At 53.2% G+C, this 17,159-nt stretch overlaps 1 protein-coding gene across 2 annotated transcripts in view; it reads right to left on the minus strand.

Annotated features, from left to right (window-relative positions):
- TNS3 (tensin 3) overlaps positions 1-17,159 on the minus strand; it is a 226,892-nt gene that overhangs the window by 116,441 nt on the left and 93,292 nt on the right. For both annotated transcript variants that reach the window (XM_082661487.1, XM_082661486.1), the window contains 6 exons: positions 12,370-12,422; positions 10,467-10,638; positions 8,613-8,663; positions 6,924-7,046; positions 3,340-3,404; positions 597-680 (listed from right to left, as the gene is read on the minus strand). In XM_082661487.1, the coding sequence (XP_082517613.1) occupies positions 597-680; positions 3,340-3,404; positions 6,924-7,046; positions 8,613-8,663; positions 10,467-10,616 (473 nt within the window). In that variant the 5' untranslated portion in view covers positions 10,617-10,638; positions 12,370-12,422. The remainder of the gene's footprint in view (positions 1-596; positions 681-3,339; positions 3,405-6,923; positions 7,047-8,612; positions 8,664-10,466; positions 10,639-12,369; positions 12,423-17,159) is intronic.

Below are 17,159 nucleotides of genomic sequence, written 5' to 3' on the forward strand. Positions count from 1 at the left end.
CAGCCGCCATTCAGACACAGTTCACAGACCCTCGTCCAGGAGACACCAGCCAGTCCCAATACAGAAATGGCACCAACACCAGCAGAGAGCTTGGAAGACCCGATGGCTACGCGTGTGGGGAGGGAGCCCTGCGTCCACGCCGGAGCCAGCCAAGGGACCCCGGCACCCACACGCAGGGTGGCTCACACTTCACCACTGGACACCGAGAATCCCTTCCCTCCTCATCTTGGCTGGTCCAGGGAGGTGCGTCTTCTGTCCCTACATTTTTTTTTTTTTCAATTGGAGCACAATTGCTTTACAATGTTGTGTTGGTTTCTGTTGCATTGGTTTCACTGTACAAGGAAGTGAATCGGCTACATGTATACATATATCCTCTCCCTCTTGGACCTGCCCCCCGATCCCACCCATCCGGGTCACCACAGAGCACCCAGTGAGCTCCCTGCACTATACAGCAGGTTCCCACTAGCTATCTGGTTTACACATGGTAATGTATGTATGTCAGTCCCAATCTCCCAGTTCATCCCAGCCCCACACACACGCTTTTAAACGTAAAATCTCATTCACTTTTCCACTCTGGCTCTGGGACAGATACATACCGTTTCTGGGACGGCTGCATTAAAGCTGAAAGTTTATCATCATAAAATTTCTTCATTGCAAATCTGTCGAGGGCTTGGTCAGCACTGGGGAAGCAGAGAGAGAGAGAGAGAGAGAGAGAGAGAGAGAGAGAGAGTGAGCACACGCTTTAACTCCATGGCCACCGCAGGAGGCCGGGTTGTGGGGAGTGACATGAGACAGGCCCCGAGGCTGTTCTGAGTGGCTGGCACTCACTAAGAGCTCCATTTTGCTACACCCCCTCCCCAGGGAAAATCCACTTTAGCCTCTCTTCTAGGGCCTCATCTCCCCCAGGAAGACGTTCAGGGCCAAGTGGAAGCCAGGCTTGCAAGGTCTGGAGTCCCCCCTGCAACAGCAGCACCCGATCCTAGGATGTGGCACTTTCTGTGCAGCATGTCCGGCAGGTGGGGGAGTCACCTGCCTGCCTTTTCTCACCTGTGGGCACAGGCCACTGTCCTATCTTAATAACCATCTAAAATAATAACGTTGTCTAAATAAGGGGCTGGGCTGGCAGGGGTGCACAAAAGCAAGGGTCACTTAAGAACTGAATATTTAACATACAGAGCACGTAAGTTTTTCAGAGTAAAAAGTATAGTTACATATTCACCTATACATTTTATTTTTTTATTTGTATTTTTTTTGATGTGGACCATTTTTTTAAAGTCTTTATTGAATCTGTTACAATATTGCTTCTGTTTTATGTTTTGGTTCTTTGGCTGTGAGGCATGTGGGATCTTAGCTCCCCGACCGGGGATCAAACCCACACCCCCCTGCACTGGATGGCGAAGTCTTAACCACTGGACCGCCAGGGAAGTCCCTCACCTATACATTGAAAAGTATTCCTTTTTCTGGAATTCACTCGTTTTATTAAATGCTGATAACGCATTTTGGTCAAGGTTTACGTTCAGCATTAATATTGTTATCAGCATTCATAATATTAGCAACAACTCCATCTTTATGAACTCTTATCTTTCTGGTGCTGGTACCAGAATGTTCTTCCTACTTTACTTTGTGACTTGAAGTGTCTGTTTTGATCTGGACACAGTTTGTGACAAAGGCCTTAAAAACGTCTGCTCGCTACGATTACTTCTGAGAACAGTATCTAAGGGGAAAATAGTAGAAATGATCGAAGATGTATCGAGGAGAATTTGTTATCACGGCATGCTTGAGCGTACAAGGTCATTAGACAGAGGCAACTGAAATTCTAAAGAAAACCTGCAAACGACCTGGATCGGCAGAATTGGTAAATGCTAAAATACATAATATTCTATTCATCTATTCATACTGTTAGTCCTACTAGTACCAGCAGCGTTAACAGCAGCTAATACCAGCACCGATGCTATTCCAACTGTCTTACGCGAAACGACACACTGAATTGTCACAAAACCCTGTGAGGCATAGCCATCATCCCCGCTTCCCAGGTGAGGACCCTGAGGCTTAGAGCCTTTCACGTGAGTTGCCTGACACGTGAAGCTGAGACACACTTCGATTCTTCAGAAAAAGTGGTGCGTTTAGAGACAGTGTCATTGATAAGCTGTAAGTGACTAAAGCTTAGCCTCTGTGCTTTCCAAAGATGCCAGGACTGCCCATGGCGCATGGAACTCTGGTTCCACACAGAGCTGCGCTGTTGTGAGCAGGTAAAGTCTGCTCTCTGACCAAATGTCTTTGGCTCAGCAGAGGGATGTGACGTGACCAGGAATCTCAATTTGTCTGGCACGCACACAAGTACTTATTATCACCAAGAAAGGATCTCATTTTTGCTCTGGGGTTGGGTTTCCTGCCTGGCAAGCCATGGGCTCCCCAGTTTGTTTCCAGAGAAAACATTGGGAAAGTCAAATTTCACTCCTTAACGCTAGAAAGGAAAGGGTTTATCGGCTAATGTGAATAGGCTTATATTTCCTCAGAATGGAGCGGTTCATGCTTCACAAAGTGGCCATTGAACAGAGGGAGCCGACGCAGATGCAAAACCCATAAAGAATGATATTTCTGAACTGGGTCTCAGTGTGAGCGGAGACGTGTGCTCGGAAAGGGCATCTGGGTCCACCAGCACGGCCAGCGCCAGGAGGGCTGGCACGCGGCCGCTGCCTCACTCGCTGGCCTCGCGGTGCCTGTCGTCCCCAGTGGACGGGACCGGCCTCCTGCTGGCGGCACCCACACGCCCACGGCACACCTCCTGAGAACCGGGCCAGACCAGGCTTCCCGCTCACGGGCCATGAGATCATGAGCAAGCTGCCTAAGTCCACCAATCCTCCGTTTCCTCATCTGTGAAGTGGGAGCAATGACTGCTCGCTCCTAGATTACCTGGGAGGATTGAGCAACGAAAAGGAAACGTGCAAAGTGCTTCCCAGAGGCCCACTGCATACAAACATGGCAGCCATGCATGCAAACCATGGCGGCCGTGGCCACGGCCATGTACAGAATTTGAGGCATCCAGTGAGACAGCACTGCTCTTCTTTACTCACGGTAATGTTTGTCCCTGTTGTTCTTGTCAGAGAACGACAGTGCACTCACTTTATCTTTGACGCCTCCATGAAGTCTTCAGTGTGAATCACTGCACACCTACGACAGTGTCTTTCTCACAAGTGCAAACCCTTAGCTGCAGCTGAGCTTCTAGGCACCAGGGACACGAGCCTCGGCCTCCAGGTCAGCTCCCAGGCTGACCGCCCCCCGCCCACCCAGCCTCAGAGCGTCCCGATGCCCACGGCGGTGAGGACGCTCCCCTCTTACCTGGCCGAGACATTGGTGAAGTGCATGTAAGATGATATGACCACGCCGATGCGTCCCTTTCCGCCCTGCAGGAGACAAGAGAGGTCATTAGAACAGGAAAGCACTCGTTCATGCACAGGATGGCAAAGAGCCTGCCTCGGAGGGGAAGCCAGCGTTACCCCCCTCTGGTCCCTGTTCTGGGGGACGGCAGCACCCAACTCAGCAGAGAACACAAATATGGGGTGCTGATGGCGGGAGCAGGTGCTATCCGGGACATCCGAGGACACCCCCGAGGGCAGGTCTGCACAGAGGCGGCCAGTCAGTTCCTCATTTCCCAGTGAGGCTGGAAAAAACCGTGTTGGGCAGAAGCCATTAGCGTGACTTAATCACCCAGGTGAGAGAGACCCGAACGCCCCACGCACAGGCTGAGAGGGCTTTGAGGGCTGCACACAGAGCCCTGAGACGTCCAGAGTAGCAGGACAGCAGATCCCAGGGTGCTGCCAGCATCACTGTCCCCACCTACCCAGCCCTGCCCTGTCACACACAGGGGACCCCCATCCGAGGCAGCGTCATGGAAAACGCATCACTCGATCCGTAACCACAGACATGCACAGCCCGGACAAGGCAGCCCGGCAGGGCCTCGGACCAACACTGCCAACAGGAGAAGGTGCCTGGAAGCACCGCAGCTCCGTGACCTCGACCACCACCTCGACCAGGCCACCTCGACCAGAACCGTGGACTGCCACCTTCTGAAACACACTGCCATGACCCAGAACGGCGACCAGCAAACCGCAGCCCACCAGCCCACTTCTGCCCACCACTTGTGTCCCTATGAGTTAAGGGCCACCTTAACATGTTTAAACAGTTGAAGAAAAATCAAAAGAATAGTATTCCAATGACACATGAAAATCATACGAAGTCCAAATGTCAGTGTTCATAAATAAGGTTTGATTGGGACCCAGCATGCCTGTTCGTTCAGGAGCTATTTCCACATGGCAGCGGCAGGTGGAAGGAGGTAGACTGTGGTGCCCCAAAGCCTTGAAAGTCCTGTCTGGGTCTTTCAAGAAGAGGCAGCAACCCCTGATCTAGAGTCCCATGAGCCACCATGGCTGTGACAACAACGTGCAGATCGTACGTCTATTCTTGAAAGGGAACGATGGAGGAAATTCAGGTCCAAATCTGGCATGTGACCGTCACCCAGGAGCGATCTCCTCTCTGTCTCATCAAGGGCATGCCTTACAGAAACTCAGTGCAGACACACACTCAGTCCTTCACTGCTGAACCCTGGCACCTGCAGTTGTCACTGCGCAGCTACTGGTATGTTTCTTGTATAAATTCACCTGCAAGTCAGGCACGCGGGGCGGCTTCACTGCCCCCATCTCCAGTGCTTTTCGTTACGTGCGCACAGGAAGTCTTCGAGCGCAAACAACGTTCTTTAGGACCAGAACAGCTTTTGTCTGCTCTTAACAAAAATCAGAATCGCTGACTACACAAGTCCCAGCGAGTATCCTCCGCCAACAACTCAAGACTAACCCGTGTGGAGGTGGGTGAAACTGTCCGGAAGAACCGCAGGCATTATCTACTCCAAACTAGTGTGAGGGGGGACTTGGGAACAAACACCACCCTTTGTATCCTGCAAGGAGACAGGGGTCTCACAGTCTGGCCTCAGTCTGCCCTCCCCAGGCCAAGACGGTATTCCTGGCACTCCTGGCAGTAAGAGCACATTCTGCAGGGCTGGCAGGTTTTGGGGAAAGTCAGCAATCTCACCCCCCACAGCAACTATGATGAACTTCCCTTAATGTCAACATCTGTAAGTTCAAATCACCAGAGGGCTTCTCTCTCATGGCATGTTTTCTAGCTCATCTTGGAAAGGGTTCATAGGTCACCAGAATTAGGGCAAGAGATGAGCAAACTGTTCCCCAAAAGTTTCAACATGTTCCAGTTTAATCCCACCAACAAGACTTTTCCCAAGAGGCAAGCGTAGTTTAGAGGAGGGACACGTTTTAGAGAACTCTGTGAGCTAAGTTCATCACTTGTAGCCCGGATGTTGTAAATAATATTATAATTTGTTTCATTAAAAAAGTGAACTGAAATGGAATGCATGGTGAAGGGGGTGCGTCTCAAGGCCCAGGGACCAGAATCCTCTGGAGACACAGCCGGCAGCAGGTCTGGGTGCACCGGGCGGGCATTTCTCCCCAGGGTCAGGCACTGCGGCTGCTCCGGGTGGGTTAGGGGCCACTGCCTCACAGGCCTGTGAAGGGATCTTAGGCAACAATGGCCCCTCAGTATTATCCTCACTGTGTCAAAATCACCAAGCCAAGCCCAGTGAAAAATACAGACGTTTTTTAATTGACAAGAATTTTTTTTTTTTTAAAGTCTCTTTCTTTAAGTTTTCACCAAAACATAAATGTGGAGAGAAGCTCCTCAATATAACACAATCCTTGAATAAAAGCTCTGGTTAACTTAATTTAGTACTAACGGGACTCCCTGGCTGTCTGAGGGAGAATGTAATCAAGTTAGATGTCAGAAGAAGGAACAAAAGCAGAGAGCAGCAAACGCACTGTGTGTACCCAGCGGCTTTTCCTCCGGGCCGAGTGACCCTCAAATGCCCCAAGTGTGGGAGCTCGGAACATGGTCGGCCCTGTCTACCCTCCTCATTCTACAGGCAGATCTCAGTGCCCTTGCAGGAAACTCACACAGCAAGTCTGATCCTTCGAAGGGAAGGTTCTTTCACACTAAGCTCCCTAACGCAAAGGGTTTTTGTGCAGCTTTTGAGTGTGAAAAGTCTGAAGGAAGAAACACTTTAAGGTGGAAATGTCTATTTTTTCGAGACGTCCTGATGGTCATAAGAATTTGGTGTAAAATATACAGGGCAGGGAGCAGCCCCCTTCTTCTGGGAAGGAGACCCAGCCACTGCACTCCCCGCCCCCGCTTCTCAAAGCATTCCTCCCACACGCTGCATGAGCTCCAGGTGTCTGGGAAAACGGATCAGATCTGAGGAATCCAGGGTAGTGCAGGAAAAGGCTACGGACAATCCAAGGCAGTTGAGAAACTGGAGAAGTAAGAGGAGAGGTAGGTTCCAGAAGATGGGAGGGCGGTAGGAGGAGGGAGGGGTGCAAAGCAGGTCAGCGCAGCCAGGACGATGCGCTGCTGCGCTCACAGCCAGCCCCGGGCACCCTGCAAGGGTAGACATGTCACGTCCCCTTCGGGCTGACCTGCTTGGAAAGGACCACAAGCCAGCTGCAGCGGCATCCTGCCCACAATGCCAAGCCAGTCGACTAGCATACCTCAGGCGGCACAGAGCCCAATGCCATGCACCTTAAGGGCCCCCTTCACTTTTTCAAAAGCGCTTCCCATGCAAAACAAAAATGCATGAAAATGAAAGGATTCCCTCCCAGGGGTCCCTAACCTTAGCTTCACCATGTGCAGCTATGCATTCAGGGACCTCCATCCTATACATTCTGAAGCCACACTCTGGGAGACTGGATGACTCTTCCCCCCCACCGACCCTTAGAATAAGTATGAAAACCTAACCACAAACCCCTAAAGAAGCTGGAAGTTAGAGCGAAAAGGTGGGCCCCCTGGGCCCCCGAGCGGGCGCTCACCCTGCAGTGAATGACGACCACGTGCTGGGGGTCGCTGTTCAGCCAGGCCTCCTGCGCCTTGCAGATGGTACACACCTTATCCAGGGGCGGCGCGTGCAGCTCTGGCCAGCCCACGTCCAGAATCTGCGGGGAGAGAGAGGAGGGTTCCTGGTGTCCATCTCCAGAAGCCCTACGAAGCCATCTCATGACGTTTTTTTTTATTTACCAAAATATTTCATTTTAGAGTAAAGAACAAGGCTGCATGCTCCTTTTCTAAAACTCAGTGGGAATTATGGCTCCTTCACTGGAAAGAAATATATGAAGGATTATGTTTTCCCCAGGAGACATCCACTCCCGGGTCTTATCTGCTTTTCTGCAGCTGGAATGACAATTCTAGAAAGGGCTTTCGGGAGCCGCTAATGGTGCGTGGCTCATGGGGAAAGAGGCCCAGGTCTGGCAAGATGTGAAACAGGAGTTCTCCGCAGGGGCTGCCAAAATTCCTCCCTTCAGACGAAAATCGCAGTTTGGGAAAACGCTGAGAGCCATTCCTCCACACAAAGGGCAGATAACTCCTCAGAGGGAGATGCCTATCACACGTGACACTCCCCAGAGGAGAGGAATGTGCCCAGGAGGGAGGGAGGAAGGCCTCCAAACCTCGGTTACAATTCAGGAACAAAGAAAGTCATCATCACGAGATAAGGAACCTGGCAGGTCTGTGGGCAAAACATGGCATCTCTGAGCCACCTGACACGTTCCCAGCTCTAAAGCTGAGGGCCACGCAGTGCTGTTATTTTTGCTTTCCGTTTACTTTTTTAAGAGGGGAGGGGAAGGCAGAGCTCTGTCTTATTATAAAAGCAATAGAAATTGTGTAAAATGATGGAAAAATTCAGAAAACCGCTGGAAGCAGGGAAAGGCCTACACCCCTTCCACCACTCAGAGCAAAAGCCTGTCCTGGTGAAACCCTTACACTCTTTTTCTATGTACAGTTAGCAAATACATAAATTCTATACTCTGCCCTTGTTAACGAGCATTAAAACAGGCAATTCCCCATGTTACTATTTTTTTTATCCTAATGGCTGCAAAATGTTCCAACATATGGAATACGGTATGCGTACATATACCATATATACCATAACTTATGCTTATGCAATCTTAAAAATTTCCCCCTAAATCTTTGCTGTTAAAAAGAATAATGGACGGAGAGGGAGTGCATGGATGTAGGGAGGTGGCAGGAAGATCTTTGAGGTGAAAATGTTCTGGATTTGATCGCAGTGGTGGTGACAGAAATCTACATATTTGAGATGGTACAGAACCACACACACACACACACACACACACACACACACACACACACACACAGCTGTTGCTCGTAAACCCAGCGGAAGTTGCATGCAATCTGTGGATGGTACCAATATCAACTTCCTGGCATTAATATTTTACTATAAGTTATGCAAGACAGTACCACTGGGGAAGACTGGGCCGGGGGTACGTGGGATCTCCCTGTATTCTTTTTGCATTTTCCTGTGAAGTTATAACTATTTCAAACTAAAAAGTGTTAATAAAAAAAATAAGCCACGGATATGAACAGTTCCTAATACCCCTCACTAAGTCATATTCCACAAAGACTTGCCACAAACCCTTTTTGCACAAGCAGGATAAGCATCGTGGACCTTTAACAAAACTCAGAATATAAAGGGCTAAGATGCATACCTTTGGGTTAAGCTTTGTAAGGTCATATCTCTTTTCCGAAAGGTTTAACACCTACAAAGGGGAAATAAGAAGCTATTAGACTAAACACGGTCCTCCGAGATCAAAGAGGATACAGTTGCATTCTCACACGCTACTCGCTTTCTAGATGTAGAGGATTGTAAAAGATTGAAATGTACAGATATGTAATTGTCCCAGAATGAAAAGCAAACAAAATAAAGAATGACAGCACACAGATCCTACGGAACTGGACTTGGCCCCCAGAAAGCATGGGCTTCGTCAGAGGAAGGACGTGTGGGAAGGAGGGCACCTGGTCCTCGGGGAGCCCAGGCCCTGACACTCCGAGGCAGCCCAGAGACCCTCGCGCTCACGGAGAAGCACAGCTGCCTGCGAAACCTGACCACACCTCGAGGAAAGGAACAAATGAGGACAACATTGGAGCAGAAGGGGCTCCCCAGCCTTCTCTCTCCGGAGGTGGACACTGCGGAGAGCTGAGAGGAGGGGTGCTCCTGGGGTGAGGGCCCGTGGTCCCTCTACCCCAGAACAAGCTGTCTCCTACACCTATGGACCGTGGGCCCCATTAGAACCTTCTTCAGAGGGCCGAGGCCTGTGGCCTGACAAGACAGCTGTGGGCAGGGAGGAGTTCTGTCCCCACAAGCACCTGTCAGGGCACACAATTCAGACGTACACGGGGGAAGAGATGCACTCACCCCGGGTTCTGAACTCAGAAGCCATGGAAGACACACAGGTGTGTCTTTCTTCAGATTGTTCAAAAAGGTCCCTGTCCCCAAACAAGGTGAGCACCCGGCAGCCTCGCCATTGTGCAAGGGGGCCTCTGGCCAGCGTGGAGGGAAGAACTGCCCCAGCTCCCGGGGCCCAGGCCCCAGGCCTTCGCGGGCTCAGTGAACAGCGCGTGGGGCAGGAAGGACGAGGCGTGGAGGGGACCCCCCATCCTGGGTCAGGTGTCAGGACGAGGACACCAGTCCTGCAGGGCAGGCGGCTCTGGGAGCGAGGATGGGCTGGGGTGATCTCAGGGGCTGGACCCCACCTTCCCTGCCTGTCACCAGGCCATGCTGAGGACGGGCGGGCGTCAGGGGGAAAGGCCACTGGGCCACGCAGGGGCTGCTGGAAGCCACCCGGAGGTCACCTCACCCTGCTCTGCTTCCAGGGCCACCCGCCCAGCCCTTCCAGGAGGCCGATAAGGATGGCAATAACTACCCTGTCGTTTAAAGAGGTCTTACAGGCGGGTCTGGAGAGGTGCGAGAAGCTGTCATTTAACTCAAAGAGCGGAAGACGGAGCCGCAGGGCCCTGCTGCAGGACCGGCACTGGCACGGAGGGAACACGCAAGAGCAAGGGGCGAAGGAGGCCGTCCAGGAAGACTCTGCTCTTCCGCGGTCTTCCTCAACTGGGGGCTCCATCCGACAGCCTCACGTGTGTTTGAAGTGGGGCCGGGACAGACGCCGGCTCCTGGATGCCCACCCTCCGTCCCCCGATTCCCTTCAGCAGGAGGGAAGGAACGGGGCTTTGGAGATGCGGACGCCAAGCCCAGCAGCCGGGGCAGAAGCCGGCGGCCCTTGGGGCGCAAGTGCGGAGCCCAGACGCCCCAGACCACCGCGGGCCGTGCGCGGCAGCCAGTGCGGCCTCTGTGCGGTGCGTCCCCCTCCCCGGCACCTCTCCCCATCCACCAGGCCCCCAAGGGCGCTGAGCTACGCAGGGATCGAGACGCCTTCCTGCCCACAAGCTCCTCAGTCCACGCATGTGGGCGCCTTCGCCAAGTTTCAGCCAACTCAGTGTCCCCCAACGTCCCCACCCTTGGTGTCCCCTCAACCGTCCTCACGCTCTGCGTCCCCGCTCACCAGGTAGTTGTCCCCATGCTTGGACCGCAGCATGCGCGTCACCTCCTGCAGGCTGTGCAGGTACGACTCCTCGGAGCAGCCCGCGGGGAAGGACACGGCAATGATGCGCTCGGTGATGTAGGTGAGGTCCAGCTCGCGGCCGTCCTCCATGGCGGGGCTCAGCCCTGCAGGCCTGGGAGACACACGGCAGGCTGTCAGGGGAGGGGCCGAGTGCCAGGACAGCAGAAGTCGAGGGACCTTCGCTCACTGTTCGCACCTGGACCTGATTACAGGCATCTGGGAATTTACTGTGCCCCATCCCAGGAGGGCACACATCTCAACTTCCTTAACGGTCACGACTGGGGCACTATAAGCTACGAGCAGGGAATACACAGAGGAAGAGAGGCTCGTGGCAGAGCAGCAGGCCTGATGGAGAACCTGCAGAGGGAGGGCCTCAGTGGGCAGGCGTCGGCTCAGAGAGCCTGGACCTTGGAGGGAGGAGCCTTCCTTGCTCTGGGTATCATGGCAGGAGTAGGCAGCAGGGGAGAAGCTCATGGCAGAGCAGAGGCCAAGACTGGGACACACCGGCAAGTGACTCGTCACGTCGACATGTAGCATCCTGCGGCAGGTGCGGAGGGCCCGCGGGCCCAGGCAGGAGGCTGGCCTGCCCTGCAGGGGGGATGAGCTGGGAGGGAATCTCAGCAGCTGGGAGGCAAGCGCTAGCGTCTCTGAGAAGGGCTGTGCGCAGGCTCTGCTGAGACCGCGCGTGGGTTAACCCGGGGCGTGCAGACAAGGGCAGGCATCAGGTATGGGAGGATGGGGCCTGGAGGAGGGTAAAAACGCCAAGCAATGAAGCCAGCAGAGGGGAGAGCTGCTGGTGTGGGGAGAGCCCGGAGCCCGGTGAGCCCGGGCTAATGCTTCCTGCACACAGCATCCAGGCTCTGCTTCACTCATCACTAGGACGGTGCTCTGGGGACCACGGGCCTCAGAGCCCCTCCCAGGAGAGGGCCCTAGGACTGCGGGTGGTGTCAGGGACGGAAGGTAAAACAACCAGCGGAGGGGTGCTGGGGTCAACCCCAAGACAGTGACAGCCCACAGTGAAACTACAGAAGGGTGCAGGACAGTCACGGGAGAGCGATTTTCGTCCATCAAATTCCCCACCACCAGCTTTAGGGGTTTGTACTTGTTGTTCGTTTACTACTCTTGTTACATGGGTTTCTCGCCTAATTCTGAAAAAATTTTAAAAATACACCAAATGGTTTTAACAAACTTCCAGGCACCCAGTCATCCAACTTCAAAACTGACACAGAGCCAACCTTTTTCCATCCACACTCCCTGCTACCTCCTCCATCACTTTGATGGCATTGAAGAAATCCCAGATATTATACGTCATTTCACTTATAAATATTTTTGCATTTATTTCTAAAAGACAAAGATATTTTTAGAAATATCTACAATGCCATTATCACGCCTGAAAGAAACAATATCTTTAAATACCCATTATCATAAATGTATTTTTTTAATTGGTTTATTCGAATTCAAACAATCACCGAGATTTTTCTTCTCTCCCTTATGCATCAGACATGAATGTAAAAGAGTTTTGTTTACTTTAAAAAATCAAATCACATTTTTTGACACTGGTATTAAAAAATAAAGAGCTCATCCCCAATGTTATGTTTCACAATCCAATCACAGCTACACAATTATTTACTGAATGTTTCCACAACCAGCGTTTCTAATGCTGGGAGATTACATCCAGAAAGAGACATAAACATGATATTTATCACCTTTGAGCATTTATCTTTAAAAATGAAAACGACATTAAGCTCACTACAGAATAAAATAACACTGTGCCCAGGCTTCGTCTGTGAGATCTGACCCAAGGCCAGAGGCACACAAAGGAGTTTCCGTGATGGCCACTCACCTGGATGGTTTGTCACAGCACAGAGAAGCAGGTGGTGAGGAGGCCCCCGGAGTCTGCAAATGACAAAACAAGGGTCATTCTCAAGTCCCCTGTCCTGCCAGCCCGCACATCGCAAACCTCACCGAGAAGGAGGGATGGGAGCCCGATCCTCTGTTTAATCATAGATGGTTCAGACCCTGAACTACTGGCTCCTCTTATCACCCGGGAGGGTCGACGGCTTATCAGGTCATCTCGGCCCTAAGACTCCAGATCCCAAGTGACAAAATTCCATTAACCAACAGCAGGACGGCTTCCCACGTGGGACAGCACAACAATCCCCCGTCGGGCGTCGGGGCAAGGTAAGCGGTCCCAGCACATGTAAACGCTTGTCCTGCGTGTCCTGGTATACAGGAGGCGCTCAGTCAACATCGGCCATTATTACTATCATTCCTGAGCTGTGTCCTTTGCCAACTTACACTGAAGTAACACACACCCATTTAGGATAAGCTGACACCATCCATAAGCGTAAGTTTGTCAATAAAGAACGAACTCCTTGAAGGCAGGCCCTCTATGCCTTCCAGTACCTGCCCCCATCACCTAACTGGATGACAGGGGCTGGGACTGCCCCATACATACCGACTGTTCACCCCAGCCTGCCGGTGAGGCTCCTGGCCACTCCTTAGGTGAGAAGCCTAGCGTGGAGGTGGGCTGAGGGACATCACATGAAGGCGATGCCACTCAGGGGGGTGTGGCCAGTGCCAAGGCCCTGCGGTGGGACTGTCTGCATCTCAGGGACCAGCAAGGGAACCAGTGAGGCCAGAACAGGTACACAGGAGGGGAAGAGTGAGGAGGGGATCTCTAGGATGAAAAAGGGAGGCCCTCCGGCAAGTCAGGGCCCCCAAGAGGCTGGAGAGAAAGTCCCTGCCTCCTTTCCTCGCCGTGCTGCCCCTGCACCCCACAGCAGCCAGCCGTGCCTGGGGCGACAGGGCCTGGGTCCATCGACCACGCAGCCCCCCGGGCTTCACTATGGGAGGCAGCAGTGTTCCACCGGCACTGTCCTGTAAGAGGCCACAGGTGACTGAGGTCAGGAAGCAGACCCACTCGTGGTCGGCCACCTGTTTCCCAGCAGGAACCCCAGGACGGAGATGTGATTCTCCTCACTTCACGGTTTGGGAAAAAGCATTCAGAAGTACCATTAGGTGTCTAGAATATCACAGTGAAGATGCAGTAGCAACTTCTGACACCAAAATTCTGGACTCTTTCGATCCCCCGGCCCCCGATGGTCCACAGCCCACCCTGCTCAGCCTGTCCCTGGGTCAGACTGGAATCACTGAAGTTAGCGGAGCTCTTCCCTGGGGAGCTAGTCTAGCCCTACGCTTGGAGGATTAGAGCAACCGTGAGCAAATTACCACTTCTAAGCCAGTTTCTGAGATTTGATGTGCATGAAATCCTGCAACGGGAGAAAACTTCATTCTGGGGCTGTATCTGGAACCAAGCAGATGATACGCAGGGGACGGGACCCCAGATACACTGGATAGAAGCCCCTTGGCTGCCCGGGGAGCTCTGCCGTGAGCAGATAGAGAGGGGCACGCCCCACGCCCAGTGGAAGGGGCCTGACCATGCCCAAACACCGTGCTTGTCAGGAAGGTGACATGTGATGTCTCTGTGAGTCTTTACTTGGAAGCAGAGAATTTATCTACTTCTGGGGCTAAAAAGCCAAAGTCTCCCTTTATCATCACAGTATATTTCATGCCTTAAGAATAACGGAGAGGGCTTCCCGGGGGCGCAGTGGTTGAGAGTCCACCTGCCGATGCAGGGGACGCGGGTTCGTGCCCCGGTCCGGGAAGATCCCACATGCCGCGGAGCGGCTGGGCCCGTGAGCCATGGCCGCTGAGCCTGCGCATCCGGAGCCTGTGCTCCGCAACGGGAGAGACCACAGCAGTGAGAGGCCCGCGTACCGCAAAAAAAAAATAGTAATAACTGAGAACCAACGTACAAAAGATTCTTGAAGACAGTCCCTTGCTCATGAGAAACCCTGCATCCTGAGCTCGTGGAAGTCTGAAGAAGCCTCTCTACTTGTAGCCCCCTGGCCCCCAGATCTGTGCTGGAAACGTCTTTTCTCCTGCTGTTTTGTGAGAAGAGAGCTGTCCGCCAGGCTTCCTGGGGAGCCTTCGGAGGCTGAGGGCTGCAGGCCACCACCGCTCTCCGTAGACCTGTGCCAGCGCCCCGGGTGATAGCAGCACAGCACCTGCCGTGTTCCTCCTGGTCTCCAGGGCGATGCAGCACCATCCCCACCTGCCTCTGCCCTGCCCAGCCTCCTTCACCTGTGTCCCCTTTGGCACATGCTTATCACAGCTCTCAACTTCTAAATGTGCTAAGAAAAATAAGGGCAAAGGGAAGAGACACAGGTGGAATCCGTGCTAAAGGTTAAACATACGAAAGGTAACCCACAAAGCCTGGGCTGCTTGAGGGGCTGCTTCTCCTTAAAGGTGCTGCTTGAGGCCCAAAGCTCATCTGCTTAGACCACTATGTAGTCCTGGGACCCCAATGAAGTCACTGGCCTCCCTGATAAAATGACAGCTTTGGATCCAGCGCTTCGAAGGTCTGGTGCAGCCCTGCAAACCCTGAGTCCACGGATCCAAAACAGAGAGGAGTGAGCCATCCACCAGATAAAGAACTAGATGACCTGCCCGGGGGCTCTCTCGTTTAACATATTTTTCAAATTATTAAAACTCATTTATTTTCCTAATGAGGTTATTTTTATATTTGAAATAGATGTAGCAATAGCAATTCTGCAATCATGTGGCCATCTTTCAAGAGAGCACAGTGACCACCATGACATTTGCACGCCGACACAAACTTCTGTTATTAAAAGAGAACAGAGAGGGCTTCCCTGGTGGCGCAGTGGTTAAGAATCCGCCTGCCAATGCAGGGGACACGGGTTCGAGCCCTGGTCCAGGAAGATCCCATATGCCGCAGATCAACTAAGCCCGTGCGCCACAACTACGGAGCCCGGGCTCTAGAGCCCGCGAGCCACAACTAGTGAAGCCCGCGCACCTAGAGCCCGTGCTCTGCAACAAGAGAAGCCACCACAATGAGAAGCCCGCGCACCGCAATGAAGAGCAGCCCCTGCTCGCCACAACTAGAGAAAGGCCGCGCGCAGCAACGAAGACCCAGTGCAGCCAAAAATTAATTAGTTAATTAAATTTTTTTTAAAAAAAGAGAGAACAGAGACTGGTGCACCATTCGCCAAGACCAGGGGTAGCTCAGTCCAGAACACATGGTGACACTGGCCCAAGTATCGCTGGGAGAGAAATGCTTTGCCACTGATAATGGCGCTTTTCTAAGAGGGCAGACCGCTGGAAGGAAGGCTGGAGTTCAGACAGGCACTCCACCGTTTGGGAGCAGACGAGGGACAGCCACATACTTCCAAACAACAGAGGGAGAGAACAGTGGGGTCCTGGGGTCCTGGTGGGGACGACCGGCGTGAAAAGGCCACTGGAAGCTCGCGGGGGACGAAGGCCAAAGCACGTGTCCAGAGTGGGAGGGCAGCTGCTCCCCGGGCGCACACCCTGCGGGCCCCGCCCGGGCTGAGTAAAGACAGGCACCCACGGTGCCCGGCGGGGAGGTGGTCCCCTGCGCTCACAGACGTGCGTGGTGTATGGGGCAGAGCGGGAGGCGGGATCCTCATCCACTGGGCAACACCACCTCCCAGGAGCCGCTGGCTCCCCAGGGTGCGTGGGGCTCCAGGCCCCCGGGCCCCCAGCTGACCTGAGGCTTACTTGGTTCAGTCAAACATCCTGCACCACCTCAAATCTACAGCCGAACCTCTGCTACCCCGACAGGAGGCCAAGAATTACTAGGGGCCCTTGTATCTTATACTTTTTCAAGGAAAAGATGTAGTCGATGCATGACAGTAAACAAACCCCTGAAAACCTTACTCTGGATGCAGAATGCGCCGTCGAAGGGTTTGGAGGAGGGTGCTGCAGTCAGAGCCAGCAACCGTGTCCAGGCCAAAGGACGCCGGGCTCCGCGTCTCCAATAACCATCCATGAGAGGCGGATCGCTGGCTTCCTGTAGGCTTCCACGAAAAGTGCTTGACAAATCCAACGCGGCAACGACACCGCACCCACGCCGCATCGCCAAGGGCCCCAGCAGAGCCTCGGGGACAACCTGAAAGGCTTACGTGAGGGCTCGGATTCAGGCTGCAGAGACAACAGCTGCTATAGGCCATGTGCCCCGTCACCCTCCAACGCAAAGGGCAGGAAAGAGGAAGGGAGGACGTTCGGAGTAAGCCCCACTACACAGCAAGTAAGCAGTGCGGCCTGGGCTAGAACCACACCCACACTGCTCACCATGGCCACCCTCCGGGCATCTCCCGGAGTCCCTTCCGGCCCTGGCGGCTGTGAACGCAGGGCCACACAGGGACAGCCGGCTGACCCAAGGCCAGGGTTAGCCACGTAGGCTGTCCCTGCATTACCAGGCCCTGCTCTCCTTCAGATGAAGGCCTCTAAGTACAGGTAACAGAACCCTGAATGCTCCAGCTGTGTGACCTCGAGCAGGCAGCATGCCCTCTCTGTGCCTCATGCTCCTTACCCATAACATGGGCTGATAACTACAGCAACCTTCTCCGCAAGGTTGCTGTAGAGTTAAAGCAGCAAAGGCCCGTCACAGACCCACAACAGGGCCCAGCACAGAGTAAATGCATTAATAGCATTTACAGCGACATATTCTCATGTGTTTTCTGGGAAAGCATGAAATGGTGTGAAAGGAAAATGGAACAGAGAAAGCAGTGCCTTAATGAGAACCAC

This window comes from Grampus griseus, assembly GCF_964374135.1.
Source record: "Grampus griseus genome assembly, chromosome: 9".
Lineage (NCBI taxonomy): Eukaryota > Metazoa > Chordata > Mammalia > Artiodactyla > Delphinidae > Grampus > Grampus griseus.